The following is a 12,882-nucleotide window of genomic DNA, read 5'->3' as shown; positions in this document are numbered from 1 at the left end:
TATTATGGGGTCATAAAAAGATGATGATGATGAGTTGGTAGCATTGGTAAGTCGAAATAGTTTTATTACTATTTGAGAATGTACCGTAGGTGAGAATTGTAGGTAAAGGAATGAGTATGAGAAGGCAGGCCAACACTAATTTCTCCTCCCCCACGTCTTATCCTATGGCCAATAGGTTAGAAAACTCAACTCTGCAATTCAATAAAACAGCTCCATCCAAATTCCCTGAGACTTGGAATCCTTGCAGAGACCTCCTAAGCAAACAAGAACTTTGGAGTCTCATTCCCATTTATGAACCAGCTTATGGCAACGGTGGCTTCCTTTCCTGATTAAGAAAGGTATGATACCGTGCATTGCAAGCTGATAAATCTTGAGATCGAAACTGCGTGCGAGCATCTTTATATCGTAAAAGTCAGAAGCAGAGGGCCCTTTGGGAATGGCTTGGATCAACTTACCTGGATCACGGCTGTATAATTGGCAGGTGTAAACACAGGACTGTTATCGTTCACATCGGAAATGTCAACGTTGACCGTCACCGTGGCTGTCAAAGAAGGGTTACCACTGTCTCGAGCCTGCACGACTAATGAATATCCTGAAACCTGCAGAAACGTTAAAGAAAAACGTTAGTCTAGAAAAGGGTCCAAATTCTATCCTTCTCTCCCTCCCCCATCTCTTTCTCTCTCATCTTTCTCTTTCTCTCTCTCATCTCTCCCTCCCCCATCTCTTTCTCTCTCATCTCTCTCTCTCATCTTTCTCTTTCTCTCTCTCATCTCTCCTTCTCTCATCTCTTTCTCTCTCTCATTCTCATCTCCCTCTCTCATCTCTCTTTCTCTCTCTCTCATTCTCATCTCTCTCTCATCTTTCTCTTTCTCTCATTCTCTTCACTTTCTCACCTCTCTCTTTCTCTCATCTCTCTCTCTTTCTCTCTCATTCTCATCTCTCTCTCCCTCTCATCTCTTTCTCATCTCTCTCTCTCTCATTCTCATCTCCCTCTCTCATCTCTCTTTCTCTCTCTCTCATCTTTCTCTTTCTCTATCTCATTCTCTTCACTTTCTCACCTCTCTCTTTCTCATCTCTCGCTCTCATCTTTCTCTTTCTCTCTCTCATTCTCTTCACTTTCTCATCTCTCTCTCCCTCTCATCTCTCTCTCTTTCCCATCTCTCTCTCTCTCATCTCTCTTTCTCTCTCTCATTCTCATCTGTCTCTCTCTCTCATCTCTCTTTCTCTCTCTCATTCTCATCTCTCTCTCATCTCTCTCTCTTTTTCTCCCTCTCTCATCTCCCTCTCCCTCCCTCTCTTCCTCCCTTCTCTCTCTCTCTTTTACAATCAGTATATAGAGCCAGTTTGGTCTAGTGCAGAGGTGTCAAACTCAATTTTATTGAGGGCCACATCATGGTTATGTTCGACCTTGGGAGTGGGGTGGTGGTGGAGTTGCCATGGACCGGGTAGGAATGGGCATGGCCAGGGTGGTCATGACCACCTCGGCATCACTCGTGTCAGAGGCACCTGTGGTGGTCTGAGCCCTCTGCTACAAAAAACCGGCTTCCGACCTTCGTTTTTGCTGGCAGAGGCACTGCAGCCCAGTCCTTCGTTGTTTCCAGAATGGCCCCGTGGCCACATCTAAGCACCCCGCAGGCCAGATCCAGCTCCTGGAGCAATAGCAATAGCAGTAGACTTATATACCGCTTCATAGGCCTTTCCGGCCTCTCTAAGCAGTTTTACAGAGAGTCAGCATATTGCCCCCAACAATCTGGGTCCTCATTTTACCCACCTCGGAAGGATGGAAGGCTGAGTCAACCCTGAGCCGGTGAGATTTGAACCGCTGACCTGCTGATCTAGCAGTAGCCTGCAGTGCTGCTTTTTAACCACTGCGCCACCTTGGCCTTGAGTTTGACACCCTTGGTCTAGTGGTTAAGGGACCAGGCTAGAAAGCAGGAGACCGTGAGTTCAAGTCCTGCCTTTAGACATGAAAACTGGCTGGATAACTTTTTTTTTTTTTTTTTACTGTTTTATAATTCAAACTCTGGTTTTATTTCTTTTAAAAAACACAAATATTTCATCATTCGTCAATCATTAAAACATTGAAGTACAATTTTTTTTGTATGCCCCTCCCTCCCTCCACCCCCCAACCCCCCTCCTCTTTCCCCCCCCCCGACTTCCCAGAACCCGTACACGGTATGGATTTTTAACTAACACAGTCTAAAATCTATTTAAAAAAAAGAAATAAAGAAATTAATGACATTCTACATTGACCTTAGCTTCTTCTTACTGAACTAACTTTAAATAGTTTAAATCAGTGGTCCCCAACCTTTTTATCGCCGCGGACCAGTCAGCCTTTGATAATTTTACCGTGGCCCGCTGAGCGCGCGCAGGGGTGGGGGGGCGTTGTTCGCGACGACACATTGATTGTTTATATATCAGATTGTTTTGATTAAACAACTTTTATTTTATTGTATTTAAACATGCCTTACAAAATAAAATACAATTACATAAATATAAAGTGCAAGGCTACGCTACTAGCGCTGTCTACGCTAGCCCTACGTAGCTGCGCAGGCGCTCTTAGGTTTTTTTCAGGAATCGGCCAGCGCTGAAGCGCTGAAAAGGAATGAGAAGGGCGGCGCTGGACACAGGGGGGCGGTGGGCCGCTGGTGACGTCAGAGTGCCACCAGCGGTCCAGTAACACCCCTTGTGCCAGTTAGCCCTAATTTGCATACAGAAAGAAACTATGGCCCCCGGCCGCTGCAGCGATCATGGCCCCCGGCCGCTGCAGCGATCATGGCCCCCGGCCGCTGCGCGGCCCGGTGCCAGGTACTCCACGGCCCGGCACCGGTCCGCGGACCGGGGGTTGGGGATCACTGGTTTAAATCATTTCTGATCTTAAGCATAGGCTAACTGGAATTTCTTGGTCCCGTATTTATTTTGTATATAGTCAATCCATTTTTTCCAGTCTCGTTTATATATCTCATTTGAGTAATCTTTAAGATATGCCGATATTTTAGCCATCTCGGCTAAGTTTGTGACTTTCAATGTCCATTCTTGGATTGTAGGCAAGTCTTCCTTCTTCCAGTATTGCGCTGGATAACTTTTGATAACTCTTAGCCTACCCCACCTCACAAGGTTGTTGTTATAGGGAAAATAGGACAAGGAAGGGATATATTCACTGCCTCGAGTTATTTGCAAAAGTAATAAAAGTGGAATTCAAATCAATGAATATAGGGAAGTCGTAGAAATGCTCGAGTTGCATGACAGATTTACCATGTTCAATTCTAAGCAAAGACTCACAGTGGTTTTTTTTGCTGGTGCAGCAAGAGTCAACTAACAAATAAAGGCATGAGCAGGAAAAGAAGAGAAAAATGATAATAATACAGCTTCAGTCAACTTGTAAAGCACTGTCTTCCTCACTACTGTTTTGGCAGCCGGGGGGGGGGGGTGGATTTCAAAACAGGGATGTAAGAATTCTTGCCCTGAATTAGTTTGTACGTTTTTCCAATAGCATCTAAGAGGCTCTTTTGTGTTGTCCTCATGTTTAATTCCAATTAGTGCCACATTTCTTGGAAGAGAAGGATGCAGGGGGTATTTTTCAAACAACAACAAAACTAAATAGAAAAGAAATCAATCTTGTAACAGCCGATGAATAAGAGGAACTCAGAAAAAACCCAGGACAAGAAGGAATTGTCGTAAACAGTTTTCCTATCAAGAGCTGCTGACATCTTAATTTACCTGGTTTCCAATCTCCATCCTTACGACTGGTTAAAACACTTGTTTAATAGTTGATCTTTGCTTTATTTTACCTTCAATTCTTTGTCTCTTTCTCTCCCCCTTTTTTTATTTTTAAAATTTTTATTTCTCATATATACATTCACACTTATATGATCTCATAACTGTTATTAATAATATGTATTTGTAACAATTCCCCCCCTACAGTTGACAATATATCTGAAATTGCTTTCTTACCATCCCATAAGCCCATCTTATCTTACAACAATCCTACTTCTTCTTCCTTCCTTCCTTCCTTCCCTCCTTCCTTCCCTCCTTTCTTCTCTCCTTCCCTCCCTCCTTCCTTCCCCCTTCACTCCCTCCTTTCTTCTCTCCTTCCCTCTCTCCTTCCTTTCTTCCTTCCTGCCCCCTTCCTTCTCTCCTTCCTTCCCTCCTTTCTTCTCTCCTTCTCTCCTTCCTTCCCTCCTTTCTTCTCTCCTTCTTTCCCTCCTTCCTTACCTCCTTCTTTCCCCCTTTCTTCTCTTTCTTCTCTCCTTCCTTCCTTCCTCCTCTCCTTTCTCTTCTCTCCTTCCCCTTCCTCTCCTCTACCCTTCCCCTCTTCTTCCCTTTCCTCCCCTTTCTCTCCCTTTTTTAACCAAAGGAAGCATTCTACCATATTTCCCTGAAAATAAGACAGGGTCTTATTCCCCCCCCCCAAAATAAGTGCTTTTTGGGGAGAGGTCTTCATATTTTTGAGGTGTGAGGCGGCGGGGGTGATCACCTCATTTGTTGCAGCTGTGTTGCAATATTTTCGTGGAGGGCTTATTTTTTGGGGAGGGCTCATTTTAGCGCATGCGCTGAAAAGCCCGATTCAGCTTATTATCCAGGGAGGTTTTATTTTCAGGGAAATAAGGTAGACATTCTAAGATAGAGTTGACCCATTTTTGAAGTAGTTTACTGATACCTGTGGAGCCTTTGGGAGCCATGCAAACAGAAAGGACTGGTGATTAGTGTGATACCACAGGCCATAAATACTTGGGCATCTGCATAATTGCATGTACATCCGCTGCTCCGTGCTGTTCTCATTCTCACACGGCAGATTGGTGGGAAGGTTCAAATCTTCCACAGTTCTGTTCAAGGCAGCTTTTGTTTCCCCCAAAAGAAATTACAACACTACTTGCTTACATATTACAGGTAAGGTAGTCTTCAACTTACAACCTTTGGTTTAGTGGCTGTTTGAAATTACGTGAAAAAAAGTAACTTATGGCCATTTTCAGACTTATGACCATTGAAGCAGCCTATAGTCATGTAATCAAAATTCAGATGCCGGGCAACTGGCATGTACTTATGCCGGTTGCAGTGTCCCGGGGTCATGTGATCCCTTTTTGCGAACTTCTGACAAGCGAAGTCAATGGGGAAGCCAGAGTCATTTAACAACTGTGTTACTAACTTAACAACTGCTGTGATTCACTTAACAACAGTGGCAAGAAGGGTCGCAAAATTCACTTAACTGCCTTGCTTAAGCAATGGAAATTTTGGGCTCCATTGTGGTCCTAAGTCAAGGACTTACTTGCAGCCCTTGATTTGTGAAGGGAACGGAGCCAATCCATCGTAGTCATAACTCGTGATGGCTGTAAGATGATCTGATGTCACCTAGCGGAAGTTCTAGTTTTCAGCAAAACCGTAGGAAAACGTGGCCACGTGACGCTTCAAATGGCAATAAATGTGGCCGATGTTTAGTCACGTGGCCGTGTAAAAGGAGGAATTGTGAGTATTGTAACTGAAATCCAGGTTATAACTAGTCTCAAGGTAGATCTGACATATATTTGAACAGATGCTAAGTGGTCAGTCATAAGTCAACGACCACCTGCATTTGCTTCTCATCTTCCCAGCCTTGCAATTATGTTTGAAAGAACATGGATTTATCAACTACGTCAGGGCTGTCAAACTCAAGGCCTGCAGGACAGATTCGCCCTGCGGAGTGCTTATATCTGGCCAGCAGGGCCACCTGGAAACAGTGAAGGACCAGCCTGTGGTGCCTCTGCTAGCGAAAATGGAGCTTGGGAGGGTTGCGTGCAGCCCTCCCGAGTTTTGTTTTCACTTGAGAGGGTTGCAGGAGGCTGTTGCAGCTGAAAATGGAGCTTGGGATCCCATTTTCATTGGCAGAGGGCTGCAGGAGGCCATCACAGCTGAAAACAGAGCTCGGGAACCCATTTTCGCTGGTAGAGGGTTGCAGGAGGCCGTTGCAGCTGAAAACGGAGCTTGGGAGCCCATTTTCGCTGGTAGAGGGTTGCAGGAGGCCGTTGCAGCTGAAAACGAAGCTCGGGAGCCCATTTTCGCTGGTAGAGGGTTGCAGGAGGCCGTTGCAGCTGAAAACGGAGCTCGGGAGCCCATTTTCGCTGGTAGAGGGTTGCAGGAGGCTGTTGCAGCTGAAAACGAAGCTCGGGAGCCCATTTTCGCTGGTAGAGGGTTGCAGGAGGCCGTTGCAGCTGAAAACGGAGCTCGGGAGCCCATTTTCGCTGGTAGAGGGTTGCAGGAGGCCGTTGCAGCTGAAAACGGAGGTTGGGAACCCCTTTTTATTGGCAGAGGGCTGCAGGAGGCCTTTGCAGCTGAAAACAGAGCTCGGGAGCCCATTTTCGCTGGTAGAGGGTTGCAGGAGGCCGTTGCAGCTGAAAACGGAGGTCGGGAACCCCTTTTTATTGGCAGAGGGCTGCAGGAGGCCGTTGCAGCTGAAAACAGAGCTCGGGAGCCCATTTTCGCTGGTAGAGGGTTGCAGGAGGCCTTTGCAGCTGAAAACGAAGCTCGGGAGCCCATTTTCGCTGGTAGAGGGTTGCAGGAGGCCGTTGCAGCTGAAAACGGAGCTCGGGAGCCCATTTTCGCTGGTAGAGGGTTGCAGGAGGCCGTTGCAGCTGAAAACGGAGCTCGGGAGCCCATTTTCGCTGGTAGAGGGTTGCAGGAGGCCGTTGCAGCTGAAAACGGAGCTCGGGAGCCCATTTTCGCTGGTAGAGGGTTGCAGGAGGCCGTTGCAGCTGAAAACGGAGCTCGGGAGCCCGTTTTCTCTGGGAGAACACTCAGGTCTCCATAGCCCCCCCCAACATGAGTGACTTTGAGCTGGCCATGCCCCTTGGCCACGCCCCCCCCCCCCCGAGGTCAAGCACAACCCTCATGCAGCCCTCAATGAGTTTGTCATCCCTGAACTAGATGATCAGTTAGGCAGTAGCAAAAACTGAAACATTTCAGAACACGTAGAGATTGACTGACTGACCAAAGGATACAACTCAGGAAACACCCTCAATAGACTGAAGGAGAATAATCTGCTTTCTTCCTCTAGAATTCTATCAGAAAAAAATGCATATAGTGAAAGAGAATTTGACGACCTCGAAGGTGGCTTGGGTTCAACTCCCAGCATCCTCAATCATTATAAGCAAAAGTTGTGACATCCCTAGTGTTCAACATGGAATACCAGGTGGTCTAATACAAATGTCTGGATTGCACTATCTGGCTTTTGAGTATTGGCATTTCTGCATTTTCAGCTGCAATGTGAATCAAGTACTTTTTTAGTCAAAGAATCCATAAACATAATGGGCTCCGGTCCATTAAAATTGCTGCTAGAGATGATGCAAACCGCACTTAAAAAATAAACATCTAAGCATCTTACATAATAAATTTAATATCAGCTATTATAGTTTTGAGAAGTTACCTGTCCACAAAAATGCTTTTAAACCCCCGCAGGAATCAAATATAGACTGAGGCAGCCCGATCAATTGTGTTACAAGAATGGATTCTAACATTTATTTTTACAATCTTGCTGTTAATTGCAAAGTCGTGTCTGACCATCACAACCCATGGACAGCGTTCCTACAGGCCCTTCTGACCTCTACCATCCTCTGGAGTCCACTTAAGGTCACACCAACTACTTTGGTGATTCCATTCAGCCCACCTCCTTCTCTGCCGTCCCCTTCTTCTTTTGCCCTCCATCTTTCCCAGCATTAGGCTCTTCTCCAGTGAGTCCTTCCTTCTCATTAGGTGGCCAAAGTTTCATTTGAGTTTCATTTTCAGGATCTGGGCTTCTAAAGAGCAGTCAAGGTTGATCTCCTCTAGGACTGATCGGTTTGATTGCCTTGCAGTCCAAGGGACTCGCAGGAGTCTCCTCCAGCTCCATAGTTCAAGGGCCTCCATTATTTGGCGCTCAGCTTTTCTTATAGTCCATCTTTCACAGGGAAAACATCTACAATCTACACCATGCTCCTGGAGGCTGGGGGGCAAAAACAAGCAAAAAACCCGGCTGTTTTTCGCTCATTTTTGCCCTCCCCAGTCCCCAGGAGCACTCTGCAAGGCTCCTAAAGGCTATGCACGGCCATTTTGGCAAAGGGGGCGGGGTTTCGGGAGGCTAAAAACGCTGTATTCAGTGTATAAGACTCACCCAGATTTTCACTCTCTTTTTTGAGGCATAAAGGTGCATCTTATACTCCGAAAAATATGGTAATTCTTTCTCAAGATTTTTTTCCCCACAGTCCACAGATGGCAGCAGATCCACCCACCCATTCTGCTTCGCCTGCATTCTACTGGCAAACTATTTATAATGGTGATTCAAATATTGATAGCGCCAGCCGGCTGTGATACTAATATGGGAAGTACGGAATTTTTTTTTTTTTTTTTGCATTAAGCAGCCTTGAGGAAAATAGAGCATTCCCCACCCCCACCACAAGGAGACATATTTTTTTCTTCTTTCAAGAAAACGTAGCCACTGGCTGATCTTGGCGGGTCTCTGAAATGTTAAATAGGGATGGCTTGGATTAGTACATGGACATGCCAGGACTGCAGAGTAAATTAATAAATCACCATCATCACCTTCTCCTTCATCAACATCTAGAACAGGGGTGTCAAACTAAAGGCCTGCGGGCTGCCCCTGCCCCGTGGGGCTGGCCTGGAAATAGCAAATGACCGGCCCACGGTGCCTCTGATAGCCAAAACTATCAGAGTGCGAGATCTTCTATGCCCCGGTTTGGCTGGCAGGGTACTGCAGTAGGATGATTAAAGACTGCAGGGAATAGGATAACAGCATAATATGCTCATACCTGTGATGGTTGTAGTGCCCTGGGGTCACGTAAATTGCCTTTTGCGACCTCCTGACAAGCCAAGTCAATGGGGCAATCAGGTTCATTTAATGTTGGAAATTTGGGGCTCAATTATGGTCGTACGATGAGGACTACACTGTTTCCCTGAAAATAAGCCCTCCCCTGAACATAAGCCCTTCCTGAAAATATTGCAACACACGCTTCTCATTGCCACCTCCTGTACCTCAAAAATAATAAGACCTCCCAGAAAATAAGGCCAAGCGCTTATTTCAGGGGTCAAAAGAAATTAAGACCCTGTCTTATTTTCGGGGAAACACGGTATCTGTATATTCTGGAGTTTAAGGGGCTTAGAAGTTTTAGGGATCCCATCTTCTCTAATCACAACCTCTAACAAAAATACTACCCATGTTTTCCTGAAAATAAGACCCGTTTTTATTTTTTGGGGGGCCTCAAAATAAGCACTGGGGCTTATTTTCAGCGGGTGTCTTATGTTTTTCCATGTCTGGGAGGCCCACTTCTTCTGCTTGTTTGTGGCGGGACAGGAGGTCACGAGTGCTGTCAGTGCAAAGTACAGGGGTGGGGCTGCCCCAAATTGGCTTACCTCAGGGCCACCAGAGCCAGGTCATTCATGCCCTGACACTGCCTTGCCTTGTGACCGTGGCACCAACACACCACCCAGCCTCCTCTGCGAGCAAGCAGAAATGGCCCAGTGGCCACATGGGCTTCTGCCGCACATGGCTACTGGTGCTGCTGCCGTCAGGCAGGTGTCTGGGTCTGGATGGTCTGGCTGCGGAGGCCCTGAGGTAAGCCGATATGGGGCACATGGGGTTGCCTGGGTGTGGCAGGGGAAGGATACTGCAAAATCTTAATTTCCACCCCACTCTGGGGCCAGCCAGAGGTGGCGTTTGCTGGTTCTCTGAACTAATCAAAATTTGTGCTACCGGTTCTCTAGAACAGTGTTTCTCAACTTTGGCAACTTGAAGATGTCCGGACTTCAACTCCCAGAATTCCCCAGCAAGCGAATGCTGGCTGGGGAATTCTGGGAGTTGAAGTCCGGACATCTTCAAGTTGCCAAGGTTGAGAAACACTGCTCTAGAACGTGTCAGAACCTGCTGAATTACATCCTTGCGGCAGCCCCACCACCCTCCCACCTCACCTCGTGGCCGTAGCACCGCGAGGAGCCAGACGGAATAGGCAGGTGGACAGCTGCGCAGGCGCTTAAGTAGGGCTTATTTGGGAGGAGGGTAGGGCTTATCTTAGGCATATGCATAAGAACATGCTAGGTCTTATGTTCAGGATAGGTCTTATTTTCAGGGAAACAGTACTATGGACTACTACTATGCTATCTATTACGATGAGTTTACGGTTTGGATTCGTCTTCCCAAATCTTTCACGTTTCAGGCCCTTCTATTTACTTCAATTTCCCAGTTATCCAGGCCTCAAATGTCAGGAAGGATAATGAGCTCTTTCAATCTAAAATGAGCAGCACTTTGGATTGGAGCGAACAAATCAGTGGCATTTTAGCTTTATTAAAGTCTTAGTAGGAGCTTAGCTGAGTGCTGGAAGGAAAGTCAGTTCAGGTTGAGTGGACCGTTAACCAAGCCTGCATTCCAAGCACTGAGCTCTCCAAGGTCCTGATTATCTTTGCTGGCCTTCCTCATCCATTTGCTGTGTTTATTCTCAGCAAAGTTCCTTGATATACAAGCTAAGCCATTCACAAAGTAAGCGTGGAACATACAATAACTAGGGTTGCAGAAACTCAAACAATAATGAAAATGGGTTACATCGATAGAACGTGCACTCCCAGAATGTTGTAAATAATTTGTTTATATCTTGTGGCATGTTTATACCACACTTGTGATATTATATTACACTTTCCAATAAATAATATTCTACTCTATTCTATTCCACTTCACCCTACCCTAGATATATGTTCCATCTATTTTTCAGAAGCTCAAGATTCTTTACATAATCCTATTTTTCATCCTCACAAAAATTATGCGAGGTAGATTGAACTAAGATACATTGATATATATATAGAGCCGAGGTGGCGCAGTGGTTAGGGTGCAGTACTGCAGGCCACTTCAGCTGACTGCTAGTTCTCCAGTTCGGCGGTTCAAATCTCACCGGCTCAGGGTTGACTCAGCCTTCCATCCTTCCAAGGTGGGTAAAATGAGGACCCGGATTGTTGGGGGCAATATGCCGACTCTGTAAACCGCTTAGAGAGGGCTGAAAGCCCAATAAAGCGGTGTATAAGTCTAACTGCTATTGCTATTGCTATATATATGTATATGTATATGTATATGTATATGTATATGTATATGTATGTGTGTGTGTGTGTGTGTGTGTGTATGTATGTATGTATGTATGTATGTATGTATGTATGTATCTCAATGTATATATAATTTAATTTCTATTTATTTCTTGAAAAATAGGAACTCCAAGCTTATACAATCAGGATATCAGAAAAGTAGCAAATACTACAAAATGGGATTAGGATACTAGGAAAGGAGGGTGTTTAAACAGTAAAGCAATGGGAAAATGCCAAAGAATCTTCTTCTTCCTAGCATTATTCCAGTGGTGGGATTCAAATATTTACTACCAGTTCTATGGATGTGGCTTGATGGGTGTGGCAGGGGAAAGACACTGTAAAATCTCCATTCCCACAACACTCCAGGGGAAGGTTACTGCAAAAATCCCCATTTCCTCCCGATCAGCTGGGACTCGGGAGGCAGAGAATAGATGGGGGGCAGGGGCAGTCAGAGGTGATATTTACTGGTTCTCTGAACTACCCAAAATTTCCACTACTGATTCTCCACGAATGACAAGAACCTGCTGAACACCCGTGCGTTATTCCTCCAAATAACGCTATAGCAAGGTCCATTTGGGAAAAGGCCAAAGAATAATCCTGCGAAAGAAATTTTTACTTCTAGAACATAAATCTGTAAGTATTTTATCAATTATTAATACTAGCTGCATGAAGAAAGCAATGGAAAAGCAATGAAACTGATTGACCTTACCCGTTCTCGGTCCAATCTCTTTTTAACTTTAATCAGTCCCAAGCCAGGATCAATTGAAAATTCATTGTTTTGATCTCCGCTGATAATGGAGAAAGAAATCAGTCCGTTGGGAGGACTGTCCACGTCTTCGGCTATCAACTTTGGAGGAATTATAAATAGAAGGGAGAATGATAATGAATTGATAAATTCCACTGTATATAAGATCATCACAAAGGTATTTTACTTAAATACTATTATACGATATACTTAATATACATCAAATTGGCATTTATGGTCTATCACAGTGTTGGTGAAACCTTTTGGCACCGAGTGCCGAAACGGGAGCGTGCACTTGTGGGGGAGTGCCAGAAACCAGAAGAGTAGCTCCCTGATGTGCATATGCGGAAGCTCCAGAAACCGGAAGAGCTGAGCTTCCGGTTTCTAGAGTGCACATGCGCTGTTCAAATGGTCTTCCGGTTTCTGGTGTGCATGCGAGCATGAAGATCAGCTGGCTGGTACACATGTGCGCCAGGGAGCCGCTCTTTCCATTTCCAGTGCTCTCTCACACACAAAGACCTTTCCTAGATTTACAGCATTTTCAAAGTTATCAATGTCTGATATTACTAAGAAAGCGTGTCTTGCATTCACTTACAATTAGCCATTTACCCTGGTGATACGGGCAGAAAAACTCAGAACTCACCATTACTAATGAGTCTCCCACTGCTGCGTCTTCACTGATGACTGCACTATAGACATCTTGGCTAAATCGTGGTGGGTTATCATTAATGTCTGTCACATTTATATTCACTGTTGTCACAGCACTCAGAGCTGGGCTACCCCCATCTTTAGCTTCAATGACCAGGAAGTAGTCCTTACACATTTCATAGTCCAAAGCTTCAATTACAGATATGGACCCTTGGAGACAGAAGACAAGAATAGGAACATCATATGCATTCCTTAAAGTCATAAACTTTTCTTTGAAAGCAAATATAAGCAACCTCAGTGACTGTAGAAAAACATGTTAAAATATTCATGACAGGGAGAGACATGGTGACAAAGTCAGCCAATGAATAGACATAGCAACTAATTCAGCCAATGGGAGCTTAAAC

General features: G+C 45.3%; 1 protein-coding gene across 7 annotated transcripts in view; it reads right to left on the bottom strand.

Annotated features, from left to right (window-relative positions):
• The window catches only part of FAT3 (FAT atypical cadherin 3), a 553,941-nt gene that overhangs the window by 65,971 nt on the left and 475,088 nt on the right, over positions 1-12,882 (bottom strand). For all 7 annotated transcript variants that reach the window (XM_087721078.1, XM_087721079.1, XM_087721081.1 and 4 more), the window contains 3 exons: positions 12,474-12,688; positions 11,795-11,932; positions 456-599 (listed from right to left, as the gene is read on the bottom strand). In XM_087721078.1, coding sequence (XP_087577204.1) covers positions 456-599; positions 11,795-11,932; positions 12,474-12,688 — 497 coding nt within the window. The remainder of the gene's footprint in view (positions 1-455; positions 600-11,794; positions 11,933-12,473; positions 12,689-12,882) is intronic.

The sequence above is a fragment of the Thamnophis sirtalis genome, unplaced genomic scaffold, assembly GCF_051295495.1.
Source record: "Thamnophis sirtalis isolate CommonGarterSnake01/CBP01778 unplaced genomic scaffold, rThaSir2_p1.2 scaffold_8, whole genome shotgun sequence".
NCBI classification, from domain to species: Eukaryota; Metazoa; Chordata; class Lepidosauria; order Squamata; family Natricidae; genus Thamnophis; species Thamnophis sirtalis.
The sequence above is the reverse complement of the archived record's forward strand: the minus strand, read 5'-3'. Positions and strand labels throughout refer to the sequence as shown.